This window comes from Mobula birostris, chromosome 11, assembly GCF_030028105.1.
Source record: "Mobula birostris isolate sMobBir1 chromosome 11, sMobBir1.hap1, whole genome shotgun sequence".
NCBI lineage: Eukaryota > Metazoa > Chordata > Chondrichthyes > Myliobatiformes > Myliobatidae > Mobula > Mobula birostris.
This window is the reverse complement of record NC_092380.1, coordinates 110,084,363-110,101,500: the sequence shown is the minus strand read 5'-3', so window position 1 is coordinate 110,101,500 and position 17,138 is coordinate 110,084,363. Positions and strand designations below refer to the sequence as shown.

Here is a 17,138-nt window from a genome sequence, read left to right as displayed (position 1 = left end):
CCCACTGTTATCAGGCTCTTGAACGTTTTTCTAATATGATTATCCTAGTAGCTAAGCAGAGACTGTAGAACACAGAACAGTACAGCACAGCAGAGGAACAGACCCTTTGGCCCATGATGAGGGAGGTGATAGGTGGATTCAGCTGAGGGAGGGGGGTGATAGGTGGAAGCAGGTGAGAGTGGGGGACAGGTAGATCCAGGTTAGGGAGTGATAGGTGGATCCAGGTGAGGGAGAGTGATAGGTAGATCCAGGTGAGGGAGAGTGATAGGTAGATCCAGGTGAGGGAGTGATAGGTGGATCCAGGTGAGAGGGAGTGATAGGTGGATCCAGGTGAGGGAGAGTGATAGGTGGATCCAGGTGAGGGAGAGTGATAGGTGGATCCAGGTGAGGGAGTGATAGGTGGATCCAGGTGAGGGACAGTGATAGGTGGATCCAGGTGAGGGAATGATAGGTGGATCAAGGTTAGGGAGAGTGATAGGTGGATCCAGGTTAGGGAGTGATAGGTGGATCCAGGTTAGGGAGAGTGATAGGTGGATCCAGGTGAGGGAGTGATAGGTGGATCCAGGTGAGGGAGTGATAGGTAGATCCAGGTTAGGGAGTGTGATAGGTGGATCCACGTGAGGGAGTGATAGGTGGATCCAGGTGAGGGAGAGTGATAGGTGGATCCAGGTGAGGGAGTGATAGGTGGATCCAGGTGAGGGAGAGTGATAGGTGGATCCAGGTGAGGGAGTGTGACAGGTGGATCCAGGTGAGGGAGAGTGACAGGTGGATCCAGATTAGGTAGTGATAGGTGGATCCAGGTTAGGGAGTGATAGGTGGATCCAGGTGAGGGGTGATAGGCAAATCAAGGTGGAGGGCAACTGGTGGATCCAGGTGGAAGGGTGATTAGTGGGTCCAGGTGAGGTGGTGATGGGTGGATCCAGTGAGGAGGTGATAGTCAGATCCAGGTGATGGGGAGATAGGTGTTTCAGGTGGGAAGGTGACCGGTGGATCCAGGTGAGCAGGTGATTAGGTGGATTGAGGTGAGGGGAAGTGATAGGTGTATCTGGGTAAGGGAGTGATAGGTGGATCCCAGTGAGGGTAATGATGGATGGATCCAGGTTGGAGGGTGATTGGTGGATCCGTATGAGGGTGTGAAAGTGGATCTGGGTAAAGCGGGGGGGGTGATTGACAAATCCAGGTGAGGAGATGACAGGCAAATCCAGGCGAGGGGGAGTGCTGGTAGATCCAGGTGAGGAGGCTAACAGGCAATTGAGATGGAAATCAATGGTGAACTACAATGGCGAGTCTAAAGTCACATATAATCCAGAGACAGTAATGCCAATGGTACATGATGTGCCTGCGGAAGGTTTTGCATAAGCATCTGCCTCTCTTCCTTGCTGGGGTGTGGAGAGTTTTCCAGATTTGCGGTTGTCTGCTCCTCCGCTCTGAAACTTACAGCGGCATCTGAAACGGATGCAGTTCTGAGAAATGTCTGACCAGAGACCGAGGTTTGGCAGATCGGCGGGCTGTTCCCTGTCATGACACTTTCATTAATTACCCACCACTCATTTGCTGCAGCAATATATATTTTAATTCAAAGTGAATTTCGACAATAATACACCATAAACTCGTATTTTTTTTGACACTCACCAAAAGAGTCACCTGGAAAACCCGCTTTATGTGACGAAGTTATTGAGGCTCGGTCACATTGAAATCACTGAGAACTAGCAAGAAATACTATCGCAAATTGTAAGAGACATACATCCATAAAAAATTCCCAGTCCTCATATTGTAAATATTGCACAGTGCAATTGCTACGTGGCAAATCAGTGTAGCGTTAAAATCAAAAGCAAACAGCCACAAAAAAAATCTACAAATTTCTTTTAACAGTAACACTTCCAACTTATTAATCAAGTGTAAGTTATTTTTGGGGGCGTAAGCTGAACAAGTTTCTATAACTTGCAGTGTTGATTTAACTCTCTTAATCGAATTATGATTGGGTGCTTGTTGGACAGAAAGCAGGTACAGCAGGGAGCGAGGGACAAGTAAAAGATAAAGGAAAAATTAAAAGTCTTGGTTACCTCCTCCCTATTGCAACCCCCCTCCCCATCCTCCCACTGATAACCCTATCAGCTCAAAGCAATTACAACTAAAACAGCAGAGGCATTCTTTGTCAGGACAAAGAGATCACAAATACTAGAGGACATAGCTTTAAGCTGAGAGGGGAACAGTTTAAAGGAGAAGGGTGGTGAATCTGTGGAATTTATTGCCACAGAGGGCAGTGGAGGCTAAGTTATAGGGTATATTTAAAACAAAGGTTGATGGGTTCTTGATTAGTAATAGCGTCAAAGGTTAAGGGGAGAAGGCAGGAGGATGGGGTTGAGAGGGGAAATAAATCAGCCAGGATGGAATGGCGGGACAGACCTAAATCTGCTCCTATGTCTTATGATCTAATGTTCAATCTCATCAAGATCCTGAACTTGATTAGTAAGCTAGACTAAAAATGATTTAAAATCCAATCAGCCTGTAAAATACATTCTGGATTTAAAATGCGGTTTGCCTGTCCGTCCCGCTTCGCTTGATCCCTGCATCTCAGTGTCTTATTTAAGAATCACTTAAGGCATCCACCAGTGAAACTATTTCAATGCAATGCTTTGTTGAAGTCTTTAGGCTTTATGGTTGTATCGTTTGACAGAGCTAAGGCTTTTCCAATCTGTGCTAGCTCATTCCTTTTCATCCTGTCAATATTTAGAGTTCTTTTGTAAGTTTTTTTTTACAAACGTATGGTGTCTGTTGATAAAAATAGAACTATGCTAGAAAGCACCAAATTTCACAAGAGGTACTATATAAATGTGACTTAACTGTACAACTGCTCTGCGGTTTAAAAGCCTTTTTGCATTTAGGCACATTGTTGTCCTTGGCTATGACTAAAGGCTGATATTAAATAAAACACTGCCTTGCTTATTCAAAGGTAAAACCAACTACAGCCCCACCCGTCCAAGAATAGTCGTTCCCAAAACTAGCTTATTAAACTCAAACTGGTGCTGTTTTTTAATTATACTTCAGGATCTGCATTTGGAAACACATATTAATGTCAATATAGTTTTGCAGAAATCAGGTATGCGATCTCCACTAGATTGCTAAAGGATTCTGTAGATTGCAATAGTGAACTGTTAGTATAAAACAATTCATTTAAAAAAAAAGTTAAGTCAATTCTGCAAGCTACAGTAATTCCGATTCACTAACACAATGCCGATATGAAAACGTAAAATCAAGTTACATCAATACATCCATTTATATGCAGTAATGAACTCAGATTTACAGAGGTTAAAATACTGATGCCAAAACACACACCCAAAATGAAAAGGAAGAGCAATTAACGTTTCATCATTTACAATACAGTAGTTACAAAGACACTCCAAACATTAACGCCAAATTAATTAAAACCCATTTCTACTTAATGTAATTAGACTTACAGAAATGAGAAGGCTAAGGAAATTAATGTTCATCTAGTTCACAGCTATTTGAAGTGGCAATCATTATAATAGCAGCTTATTTATGATACATTCAAGATAAAAGATACAATTTATAACTTGCCTCAGGAGCTAAAACATAGCCTCAAACTTTTTTGAAATCATCTTTTTTCGTAAAAAAAAAGTTTTTTTTTAAATTTTGTAAATTCTCTCTCCTTCTGCCACGCACTTTTAGTTTTGATTTTTTTTTATTTTGAGGTCTATGCAGAGTAGCAAACTTCGCTAAGGAAATGGGGATGAGAGGAGAAAGGTCTTTGGTGCTTGTGCAAAGCAACTTCATCGCTCGGGAGAGGCTCGTGCTCCTCCCGGCGCCACACCTCAACCGCAGAGCGCGCCGTTTTCTTTATCTTCCCTGACGGAATGTATAAAAAATAAGCGAGTGGACACACAAGAACGAGCTTCGGAGATCAAACTCACCACATCTCCCCAACCCCCAGAGCGAGGAAGGATGAAGGAAGTGGGTAAATTTGCCACATGCATAAATGATAACATTGCATACTATAAACCTGCACCTCATCAAGCTTCAGTACGAATTATTATATTACTACTTATATCAAATACTGCACGTACAGCCCAAGCTAAGGAGAAACCACCTCATGAGATAGATTTAAATGAATTGCATTCTTCTCAGTTATCTAATTAAAGCCGTGCCATCAGAAATTTAATAATTTCACTTTTCCATTAACTGCAAACTTCTTTAGAAAAAAAAGTCACTCACTCTCTCACACACACAAAAGCACACTATTTGGATTGTACAGTATTGCAGATTATTTTTTTCTCTGACAGTATAAACACTGCTTATTATACGAGTTTAATCTTAAGTCAAAACCAGTGATCAAATCGCCTCAGCCAATTTCTTATGCTCTTTCTTGCTCTATGCTTGTAAAGTTATTTTTAAACCATCCAGAGAGGAGAAAAAAGAGGATTGGCCCACGGCAAGTGAGGTACAATATAAAACAATTTCCACTTCTCAAAGAGATTAAGCATACGACACATCAAATCCCAAATTCTAATGCGTTAATAACTCTTCCCCAACCCTTCCCTCTTTAATTCATTCCAATCACTGGATTAGATAAGATTTTTTAAGTGCTACAGTCCATTACATAGTAGTAACATTAACAACCTCAGAATATTTAAGGCACTACGTGTGTGGAAACCATCGTCAATGAATGACGTTGAAGAGCAAAAAGATCCCCAACGTTAGGCAATGCTTGCCCATGCGAAATGCATGCAAGGTGCAGAGTCACCCCCACCCCGTTTTAGATTAATGATTCAACACTGAATAAACATCAAAGACACAGTGGGGAGAGGGGAGGGGGTTCGAGACAATCACCATGATATTAGCGTGTATACCACATGGCAGACATAATGTGTGCCCGCTGTGTTAGAAGCATGGCTTCACGTGTGTGTGTGTGTGTGTGTTTATGTGGGTTTCACGTGTCTTGCACCAAAGGCAATGCAAACGGAAGAGAGCTGTTTCTTTTTTTCTCCCTCTCTCCTGCCCCACACTCTGTGGCTGCCTTGCAGATCCTTGGAGCCCGGGTGACGGCGAACAGTTACGTCGTCGACTGTGCAAACAGACACGTCAGAAGTGGATTTGATTCAGAGCCCGGCCTTTCATGTTTATGAACCATTGTTTCCGCCATGATTAAAAACAAACACAAAGAAGTTGACTTTCTTGTGCCACGACTTGGAATTTTTTTTCTCTCTTTTAATTGGTAATGAGTTCCTTCCGTTCCAGAAGCTTTACATGACTGGACCAGAGATCGTTCTTTTTCTTTCTGCTTTGTTCAGTAATCTTCAGATATAAGGGTACTGACTGAGTTTCGTCGGGCTGAGTGGAAAGGCAGCGTAGACGGGGGAGGCGGTGACGTAGGAGTGAGGGTGGAACAGGGGCTTGTAGTGGTTCTGGTGGACGGCCGGTGAGGGCAGTCGGCGGGACACCAGCCCCAGGGGTATCTGGTGCAGCAGGCCGCCGGGGTGGGACAGGCTGTACGCCGCTGGCTGCATCACGGCCCTTGAGGCACCGGGCGAGGCCAGGATGTGTGCCACGGGAGCGGCGGTGCCCAGCGGCCCCGATGCAGGGTAGGACAGGAGGGCAGGCTGGCCCCCGCCGAGGTGGGCGGCCGCTGACAGGTGTCCGTGGGCAGCGGAGTGGTTGGGGCTCCCGTGGGCCAGGGAGAAGGGGTGTGTGCCGGCGAAGGCCTGCTGCCTGCGGGGCCCGTAGCTGCCGCTCCGTTCCTGAGGCATCGATCCGTGGTGATGAACCTGGGGAGACAGGGATGGCCGTGATCAGTAATTCTGCAGGTGCTGGAAATCCGCAATAACATACACAAAGTGCTGGGGCATCTCAGCAGGTCAGGCAGCAGAGCAATAAAGAGTCGGCGTTTCAATCCTTCCTGATGAAGGGTCTCAGCCCACAACATCAACTCTTTATTCCTTTTCACAGATGTTGCCTGACCTGCTGAGTTCCTCCAGTGTGTTCTGTGTGTTACAGTGACTGGCAGAGCCTCCCACCCAGACACCAGCTCCCATTGGCATCCCCCTGTCTGGTCACAGCAGCCATAACTTTGGAGACCCATGCAGCAATGCAGCCAGGGCTAGGGCTTGTGCAGTATCACACCTGAGTGCTGCAGTCATTCGGGTGTGTACAGCAATGCAGTGCACTGAGGCTAGGGCTTATGCAGTGATGTAATAGGTCACCGCAGTCACAATCAGTGTCTATGAAATGCAGTGGTGCACCAAAACTCCAGTGCAGAGTGAGTACAGTGCAGTATTGATGTACTGCAGCTATGGTAAAAACTCGTGTGAAATGCACTGTTGCACTATAACAAGGTAAGGATATAAACAACAATGCATTGCTGCAGTGCACTGTGGAATGATGCACTACAATGAGGCAGGGGTCTCGTTTAGCTATGCATTAGTGGACTGCACCAGTGGGATTGTGCAGTGATGCACTGATGTGTGAGCATTGTGAATGAGTGGGTGTGTGTCTGTGCATGCGTGAGGCTTTGCTTCTGTGTGAGACAATCTGTGTGTACATCTGAGACTGTGCATTTGTATATGTGAGAGACTATGTGCATGTGCGAACCATATGTGAGTGCGTGTGCATGCGTGCCTCATGGGAGTGTGTGTACGTTCATTAAGTCTGTAAGCAAGTCTTGGACCTCCTTATCCTTGCCTTTGAGTCATGACCTCGCTGGCGTAATTGAAAGAAATCACGCCCTGCCGCTTGTCAATTCTCACTGCAGAGGAAGCAACTCACCCTCCACCCCAAGGAACTGATGGGAAAAAGGTAACTGAGGGTCACAAGGGGAAGGAGGTTGAGTTACATCTGACCAAACGTACCTGACCAAAATTCATGGGTTGCTGTTGGAATGCTGATAAGGACTTCTGCTGGCGAATCCTTGTTGCTGGGAGTTGGTTTATTCTTGCAGGAGCTGAAGAGCGCTTTGTCCCTGACCGCCTCATCGTATCTAGGAGGGAAAAGCATTGCAAAGATGTGAGACGGGGTAATCTGTGGAGTGCTCCCATCACACTGCTAGTAGACTTGAGATTAAAGAGTTTCACAGTGAACAACCTGCACCAACGACAGTGTCAGAGAGTCAGAGTGCACTACAATAGAGAACCAGGCACTTCGGCCCATCTGGGCTATGCTTAAAATACTACATCAGTAAGGAGTTTGTATGTCATCCCATGAACACATGGGTTTCCTCTGAGTGTTCCGGTTTTCTCCCACAATCCAAAGCTGTACCTGTCAGTAGGTTAATTGGTCATTGTAAATTGTCCTGTGATTAGGCTAGATTGGGGTGTATGGGGAGTCAGGGAGGGGCAGCACCTCTGGTGGGGGGGCATATCGCGTCCTTTTCAAGACGGTTAGCCCACCTTTGGTCCCCACCTGGCACTCAGCTCTCACCCATGGCTCCCCGTAGCTGCTTGCATGCGACAGCGGCCACGCCCCGGGCAACGGCTTTGATAAGCCGGCTAAACCAGGTGAGGGTAGCCAATGGGTCTCAAACCCTCGGTGAGATGGAGAGTTGTCTATCCCAGCATGTGAAGACAGACTCCGGCGTATTGAGCAGACGAGACCAGTGGAAGGTCCAACGGTCAAGAAGGTGGTCTCTGCAAGCGTCGTGGAACGTGTAGAGCACGACCAGACACAGATGATGTCCTGGTCATCCACTGCGTCTAGTCCTATCTCCAGCCGTCTTGACTCTTGTCTTGCCACTGGATCCACATGGGAATTGGGAAGAGAGAGTGAGGCTGACGCTGTGCAACTCTCCCTCACTTAAATCCAAATCACACGCTAGTCTCAACACCACCATCATCATAATGGTATCAAGGTCTTCATCGACGACGATGATGGACGAACAACAGGCTAGATGGGTGGCTGGGTGGTGCAGCTTGTAGGATCAGAAATAAATTAGGTATCCTGCAGTCCTCCAGCATCTCACCTGTGGCTAACGACATTTTAAATACCTTTGCCAGAGCCTCTGCAAATTCTGCACTTGCCTCCCACAAGGTCTGAAGGGACATCCTATCAGGCCCTCAGGAAGTATCCACACAAATTTGCCCCAAGGCAGAAAAAACACCTCCTCCTTTGTAATCCACATACATTCTACGACCTCACTGCTGCTTTGCCTTGGTTCTATAGATTGTGTTCAGCTCCCGAGTAAATACAAATGCAAAAAAAAAAATTAAGATCTCCCCCATCTCTTTTAGCTCCATCCATAGATTACCATACTGATCTTGCAGAGGACCAATTTTGTCACTTACTATCTTTTCACTCTTAACCTATCTAAAGCAGCCTTTTGGATTCTCCTTCTCCCGTACTTACCAGAGCAACATCGTGCTTCTTTTAGCCCTCCAGGTTTCCTTCTGAAGTGTTTTCTCGCATTTCTCATACTCCTCAAGTACCTCATTTGTTTCTTCCTGTCTAAACCTGCCATGCACCTCCTCCTTATTAACTAGGGCCTCAATATCTCTCGAAAGCCAAGGATCCGTAAACCCGTTTTCCTTGATAGGGCCACTCTGCTAGAAACCAGGTGGGACGACAATAATTAACCAATTCTGTGCCCTTCTCAACCTGAGACCACTCCTCATGCTGTTTCTTTTTATTTAGAGATACAGCACGGTAACAGGCCCTTCTGGGTGAATGATCCTGCAATGCCTAATTACACCCATGTGATCAATCACCCTCCTACCAGTATGTCTTTGGAATATGAGAGGAAACCAGAGTACCTAGAGGAAACCCAAGCACTCGTGGAAAACTTACGATCTCCTTACAGACAGCAGAGGAATCAAACCCGGATCCCTGGGGCTCTAGTAGCTTTACACTAACAGCTAGGCTATCGCGTTGCTCGGCTCTGCAACAGCTGCAGCCCCTGTTCTCCCAGGCCAGGTGTAAAAGGGAGGCACCTACCTGTGTTTGAAACCCGCTCGCTGAGATCCGTCACAGAGATGGAGTTGTTGTTCTGCACCACCACACTGCGCCCAGCAGGCTTGGTGCTGTCCGCCACCTTGGAGCCCAGACCAGCTGTGTTCCGGTTGGCAGCGTCCTGGAGGAACCGCTCCTCCAGGAAGGGACTCTCGTTCTGGCCGGATGAGTCAGTGGTCGGTGATCCATCTACAGTGTCGCAGCTGATCTCCCGCTCATCCTCCGACATGCTGGAATGTGAATGGTTACAATGCACTGGTTACTAATTCTGATTCAAACTCCGATTTATTTATCACATCTGCATCAAAACATACAGTGAAATGTGTCATTTGTGTTAACAACCAACATACCTAGAGATAAGCTGGGGGAACAACGCACGTGTCACCTCACATTCCAGTGCCCTCACGGCAAGCCCACAATGTTCAGCAGAAGAACAAAAGGCACAACAATATTTGTTGTGACTGTATGTTTTTATATGTATTGTATGTGCTGTGTGACTATTGGTACTGTGTTTGCCACCTTGGTCCCAGCAGACCAATGTTTCGCTTAGTCCTATTCATGTGTATGGTTGAGTGACAACTGAACTTGACCTTGAGCAAAACAGAACACAACAAGCAACACAAGAACAAGAGCAAAACAAGCCCCATTCCCCTCTCTCTCACACACACACACACGTTTCAGATATTGTGAAGCAAAGGAAGCTGCCACTACACTGCTCCTGTACAGGGTGAAACTGGGCTTACACACAACCTCAAGAACCCCCCACCCCCAAAGATTTTCACAGGCAAATAGAGCTCCATCCTTTTGAAGGCTGTCTTGCTGCTACGTGTAGGTAAAACGCACTTAAGAAACTCCCACAAATAGCAAAGTAGGGAACAAACAAGCAGCAGGAAGGACTTGGCGGATCAGGCTGCATTTGTGGTATGAAGGACTCCATTCACTCTGCTTGTGGACTGACTGTCCCACTCCTATCAGGGAGGAGGCTACGTAGCATCCACACCAGGGCCACCAGACTCAAAAACAGTTACTTTGCTCAAGCAGTAAGGCAAATCAACACCTCCATTCTCTAACCCACCCCTCCTTGCCCCAACCACCACAACCTATCATTTCCTATCGGTCACGTTATGTATAGACACTCCCGTGCCTAGCATGACTTTATGGATATACAATTTATCTATGTATAGGCTACCTTACGTGTATATATTTATTGTGTCTTTATTGTATTTATTATGCTTAATGATTTTTACGCTGTATCAAATCTGGAGTAACAATTATTTTGTTCTCCTTTACACTTCTAGCACAATAAATGTATTAAACAATCTCAAAATGGGCAGTTGGCTAGAGCCGTCATCGGAATTAATTGTTGACTGTCCATTTCCTTCCGCAGATGCTGCCCGACCCACTGAGTTCCTCTGGCACTTTGGGTGCTGTTCCAGTTCCCAGCAACTGCAATGATTAGATAACTTTATTATAAACACAAGAGATTCTGCAGGTGCTAGAAAGCCACACAAAATGCTGGAGGAACTCAGCAGGTCAGGCAGCATCTATGGAGGGGAATAAACAGTCGACCTTTTGGGCTGAGACCCTTCATCATGACTGGAGAGGAAGAGTGAAGAAGCCAGAATAAGATGGGGGAAGGGGTGGGAAAGGGAGTAGAGGCTGGAAAGCTGGAAGGTGATAGGTAAGATTAGATGGTGGGGGAGGTATGTTGATGTGGGGGGGGTTGTTTCCTTCTTCTTCACCCCTTTATCTTTTCCATCTATTCCCCCACCCATTCTCACTTCATCTCCCCCACCCACAACCACTTTCCTCCTCACCTGGTCTCACCGATCATTTGCCAGCTTGTACTCCTTCCCCACACCTCAACTTCTTATTGAGATAACTTTATTAGTCATTTTGGTGTGGAACAAACATTGGTCCAACTGCAGGGTGAACTCTAATGCTTGTCTATCTAGCTGTCCGTGTGTCTAAGCAGCAATCTATCTATCTACCTATCTGTCTGTCGCGATACGGTGCGGAACAAGCTCTTCGAGCCACGCCACCCAAGTTAACCCTAGCCTGATCTCAGGACAATTTACAACAATGAATTAACCTATCAACCAGAATGTCTTTTGACTGTGGGAGGAAACCGGAGCACCCGGAGGAAACCGGGAGAACGAAGAATCTCCTAATAGACAGTGGTGGGAGTTGAATCTGGGTTGCTGGCACTGTAAAGCATTGTGATAACCACTATGCTACCATGCCACCTTTTATTCTACATTGTGATGTTGGATTCTGTCTGTTGAATAGGGGATTAATTCAAATATCTTAGCTGGCAGAACGAAGCCCTGGCAACTCGGTACCGTACTGGATTACATACTCAGATCACTGGGACAGGGCATGGACCATTTAACAAAAAAGAAACTGTTGGAGGAACTCAGCAAGTTGCACAGTGTCTGTGGAGGGAAATAAAAAGCTGATGCTTCGGGTCGAGCCCCTTCAACTGGACTGAACCGTCATCATCAACATCATCAGGTGCCATGCCCAGTTTGAGCTTTGACTACCATGGCCCACACACTCCTGTTTCAGGTCAAGTGGATCAATTCATTGGTATTCATTTCCAGTTCTCTGGCTGCTGTCTCCATCATCATTTGTCTTTGTCTTCCTCTTGCTTTCTTCCCTTCAATCTTTCCCATAATCACCGTGCATTCTAACTCCTCTTTCCTAATCACATGTCCAATGAAGTTACGTTGCCTTTTCACGGTCTCATACATTATTTCTCTTTTTGTGTTTGCTCTCTTCATGACATCCTCATTAGATATTCATTTCATCCATGATATTCTTTGCATTCTCCTCAAAAACCACATCTCTGCTGCTACAATTCGTTTCCTCATGTTACTAGATATTGTCCAACATTCTGAGCCATATAACATAACTGGATAAACGTAACATTTCAGTACTCTGAGGCGGGTTGTCATGCCTAGTTTAGTATTGGTCAGTATGCTCTTCATTCTCATAAAGGTGTCTTTTGCCATCCCTATTCTCCTTTTGATGTCCATGTCGCACCTGCCATCTGATGTCACCCAGCTTCCTAAGTAGCAAAAGTTCTGTACTTGTTTTATGTCTTCCCCATTTATTCTCAGCCTGCAGATAGGATTCTCCTTCTTTTTGGATACCACCATACATTCTGTCTTTTTGCAATTGGTAGATAGACCCCTTTTTGCACTTTCTTCAACAACTATATCAATTAAGTTTTGTAGTTCTTCCTCCGTACTTGCAATTAACAGTGTCATCCGCATATCTGAAATTATTGATGTTTTCACCACCAACTTTGAAAACCAAGATGTCTCTTATTTTTTGTAATATTGCTTCACTGTTTCATTGTATTGTTTCACTAAATAAATCAGGGGAGAAAACACACCCTTGTCTAATGCCTCGCTTGATTTTCATAAACTGACTCACTTCTCCATCTGTTCTTACAGCGGCAGTTTGTTCCCAGTACAGATTTCTGATTAGGCAGAGGTCTTTTGAATCTAGATCTAAAGTTTTCTGTAATATTTCAATAACTTATTGTGCTTCACTTTATCAAATGCTTTTGTATAGTCAATAAAACAAACAAATCTTTTTGCACTTGAATAGCTCGTTCTGATAGTATCCTCAACATCAATATTGCGTTCTTGTACCTTCATCTTTCACAAAACCACATCGTTCTTTGCCTATTTCAGCTTGTATCTTACTTTTAGCTCTAGTCATCAAAATTCTTAGAAGTATCTTGGTGATATGACTCATTAAACTTATGGTCCTATGTAATTCACATTCTATTGCTCCAGGTTTCTTAGGAGGAGTGATAAATACTGATTTTTTCATCTCTTCTGGTATTATTCCAGTCTCATAAATGTCATTGATTAAATCAGTAAGTTTTTCAATTCCATAATCTTCAAGGGTGATAATTTGTTCTATAACTAATTCATCAGGACCTGCTGCCTTTCCTTTCTTCAACTTATTTATTGCATTACGAACTTCAGATTTTAAAATACTTGGACCTTCAGTGTTTTCCTTCATTTCTGGTTTTTTGCCTCGATCGTCTTCAAACAATTCCTGAATATACTCAGTCCATCTATTCATAATCTCATCTTTTTCCATGATAATGGTACCGTCCTTTGCTTTCAAACATCCACCTGAACAGAGGAGCTTCTTACCAGTGACATTCTTGATTTGATAATGTAACCTTTTTGGATCAGTAATAGGGATTCTTTCTATTTGTTCACATTCCTGGTTTAACCATTCTTCTTTGGCTTTTTGACAGAAGCTTTTAACTTTTTTATCTAAGGACTTATATTCTATAGGATTTGCTTTCTTCTGTCTCCTTTCTTCCATTAGATTTTTGATCTCATCTGTCATCCATTTACTCTTTGTGCTTTTTCCTTTTTAGGGAATCACTGACTTTGCTGATTCTACCAAGGCATCCTTTAGAGAGTTAAATTTCATTTCTACATGATTGCTATCATCTTCAACAGATTCTACTTCTAGACTTTGAAACCTATTCCTTACTTCAATTGTAAATTTTTGTCTTAAGTTTTCTTCTTTAATTGCAAGTAGTCAAGGGATTGTTCAGGTTTTTGCTTCTTTAGTTTTTTAAGTTTTACTTTTACATGACATACTACTGGGTTATTATTATTATTCAATATCAGAAAGAGTGCTCCTTGTTAGATTCAGAGGACAACCATTTGATTTAGCAATTAAACAGGTATATGCACCAACAACAGATGGAACAAATGAGGATATAGATAAATTCTCTGAAGAGCTTGAACAAGCAAAGAATGGATGCAAATCTCAAGGTATTGTTATTGTCATGGGAGATCTAAATGCTAAAGTAGGACAAGGTGCTGATGGAAATACCATAGGAAAATTTGGACTAGGGGTAAGAAATGAACAAGGTGAGAAATGGGTCGAATGGTGCAAGGTGAATAATCAGGTCATTATGAATACCTACTTTAAAAACCATCCAAGATGCTTGTGGACCTGGAAAAGTCCAGGTGATAGCACCAGAAATCAAATTGACTTTATTACTGTAAACCAAAGATTTAGAAACTCAGTGATTCAGTGCAAAACATATCCAGGTGCAGACTGTAATAGTGACCATAAGCCAGTAGTATGTCAACTGGACTGAAAGATTAGTACAAAGAAGTGAAGGGAGTAAGTGCCGGCAGGCGATAGATGGATCCAGGTGTGGGGCTGAAAGACAGATGAGGGGGTGAGGGCGGTGGAGGTAGTGCCAGGGGCTGGGAGGTGATAGGTCGACCCAGGTGTGGGGCTGATATGCAGATGCAGATGGGGAGAGTGAGAACAGCATCAGGAGATGGGTGTGGAGATAGTGCCAGGGCTGGGAGGTGATAGGTGGAGGCGATAATAGGCTGCAGATGGTGAAAGCAGATGGGAAAAGAAAGTGAAGCATCCTTGCTCCACCTATTTGTTGTCAATGTCCTGTCTATTCCTTTAGTTCAAATGAAGGGTCTCGATCTGAAACACCGACTGTCCATTTCCCTCCACAGACACTGCCTGACACCCTGAGTTCCCCCAGCAGCTTGCTCTTTGCGCTCCAGATCTCAGCTTCTGTGGTCAATTGCAGTTAGTCTATGTATAGAACAGTTACTTGTACATTGTATTTCATAGGATTACTTTTATATTTATTGTGTTCTTTATGTTGATTGTATTTTTTATGGAGTAACAATTATTTTGTTCTCTTTTGTACATTTGTGCACTGTACAATGACAATAAAACTTTTGAATTGTGTCTCCATGAACCCTTCAAGTTCCATCTCAGAAGGTGGTGTTTTCACAGGCTGAATGGTTGGTTCTTCGTACAGAAACCTCTCAGGCCAGGGGGTGCTTTGCAAAACTCCCTAGTGGCAATGCCAACGAGTATTCTAGTTGAATAATTTCTCGTAGACCACGCACTGCTTTGGGCTAAATGTTTTACTTTTTTAAGAGCTGACAATGCACAAATTTCTGTTCTAAAGGGGTGTCTGAGGCTGTGCCCTCTGTTCCTAGACTCCCCCACTATCCTCTCCACATCCACTCTTTTATCACTGACGTATGCCATAAAATTTGCTGTTTTGTGGCAGCAGTACTGTGCGATACATGAAAATGGTATAAATTACAATAGATAGATAGATAAATAAATAAATAATGTAACATGCAAAATAGTGGATGAACTCAGCAGCTCAGGCAGCATCTACGAAGAGGAATAAGCAGTTGATGTTTTAAGCTGACAAAATGTACAAAAGAGCAAGGGTTCACGGGTTCTTGGACCGTTCAGAAATCTGATGCCAGAGGGGAAAAAGCTGTTCCTAAATTGTTGAGTGTGGGTCATCAAGCTCCTGTACCTCCACCCTGATGGAAGTAGTGAAGAGGGGCCGGCTTGTAACCCCTTTCTAATGCTCCTCAACTTGTCTTTCAGCATCATAGGCATTCAGGAGACCCCAGCCAAGACCAGGAGATTCCTTGTTTGCATACCAAGGCAACAGCTCGACTCAGTTCTGCCTGTGTTGCATGCAGTGCACTGTACACTTCCTGTCAGTGTAGCTGCGAAAGGCTGCAATGTATAGCAAGGTATTATTCCGAAAGGCACATGCAGAGACTGAGGGTGGACCTCAAACACAAAATAATCTGCAGATGCTGGGGTCAAAGCAACACTGGGTTCCGGCCCGAAACGTCAACCGATCTTTTCCACGGATGCTGCCCGACCTGCTGAGTTCCTCCTGCGTGTTGTGAGTGAGGGTGGACCTCACTGTGACTACAGAGAGCTCTGAAAGCTTCAGGTTGAATTAGTTGTTTGCTGGGAAAAACCGTGTGTTGAATTATTTGGTACACAAGGCAGAGTTTCAGTCCCAGTATTCGAATGCCATGCTTGGCTAGTAACATCAGTGCCTGTACTGCAATACATTTTCCCTTATCAAACCTTTCCACACGTACACAAAGCACTGTTCTGTTTCTGAGTACTGAGCACTTCAGAATCAGGTTAAATATCACCAGCATATGTTGCGAAAGTTTGTGGCAGTAGTACATTGCAATACATATTTAAAAAGCTACAAGTTACAATAATATATTATGTAATATACAATTATATGAGAGCAAAAAACAGAATAAAATTGTGAGGTAGTGTACATGGATTCATTGTCCATTCAGAAATTGTATAATTGTACCATATATATAATAACCATATATAGGCACTGTAGCGTAGTGGCTAGTGCAACGCTTCACAGTGATCACCGATCGGGGTTCAAATCCCACTGCTGTCTTGTAAGGAGTTTGTACATTCTCCCCATGAACGTGTGGATTTACTCCGGGGGCTCCGGTTTCCTCCCACATTCCAAAGACGTACGGTTAGGGCTAGTGAATTGTGGGCATGTCATGTTGGTGCCAGAAGCATGGCAACACTTGAAGGCAGCCTTTGCCGATTTGATTTGAAGCAAGCAACATACTTCACTGTAGGTCTCACTGTTTCGGAGTACATGTGAGAACCAAAGCCTGATCTTTAATTTTTATGTCTTGCAAAACAACAAATCCCACAGCATAGGTGCATCAGTGACAATAAACCTAATATTGATTCTGAACCCACTCTCGCGCCCCGACTGGTACCTGTTTGGCCTCTTGCAGGGAGACGGGCTGGAATGCGCAGAATCCGATGAACTCGTGCTCAAGGTGCTGTCCGGACTACTCAATGAACACACGCGGTCGATGTTCAACGTGCTCTGGCAGGCTTCGCAGTCTGGGCTGCCTTTACAACTGTGCAGTGGGGGTTGGGGGGAAGATAAAAATCAACAGCATCACATGTCAGATAAAACAAACCCATTTGTGACAAAACAGCTTAGAACATTAAACATTACAGCACAGTACAGACCTTTCGGACCACAATGTTGTGCCAATCTTTTAACCTACTCTACGATCATTCGAACCCTTCCCTCCTACATAGCTCTTCACTTTTCTATCACCCATGTGATGGATGCCACCTTCTTGAGGCATCATGAAGACGTCCTTGATGGTAGAGAGAGCTGTGTCCATGATGGAGTTGTATGAGTCTACAACGTTCTGTAACCACTAGCAATTCTGTGCATTCTACACTACAGCAGCCAATGATAACCAACAACATGCCGGGTACATCTAACTTTAAGCTGAACAGTCTGAATCCACATTCTATATTATTCA

The 17,138-nt window shown here is 44.3% G+C and overlaps 1 protein-coding gene across 6 annotated transcripts in view; it reads right to left on the bottom strand.

Annotated features, from left to right (window-relative positions):
• Positions 1 to 5,231: 5,231 nt before the first annotated feature.
• hipk3a (homeodomain interacting protein kinase 3a) overlaps positions 5,232 to 17,138 on the bottom strand; it is a 249,625-nt gene continuing 237,718 nt past the window's right edge. For all 6 annotated transcript variants that reach the window (XM_072272834.1, XM_072272835.1, XM_072272833.1 and 3 more), the window contains 4 exons: positions 16,572 to 16,718; positions 8,938 to 9,182; positions 6,864 to 6,991; positions 5,232 to 5,783 (listed from right to left, as the gene is read on the bottom strand). In XM_072272834.1, coding sequence (XP_072128935.1) covers positions 5,316 to 5,783; positions 6,864 to 6,991; positions 8,938 to 9,182; positions 16,572 to 16,718 — 988 coding nt within the window. In that variant the 3' untranslated portion in view covers positions 5,232 to 5,315. The remainder of the gene's footprint in view (positions 5,784 to 6,863; positions 6,992 to 8,937; positions 9,183 to 16,571; positions 16,719 to 17,138) is intronic.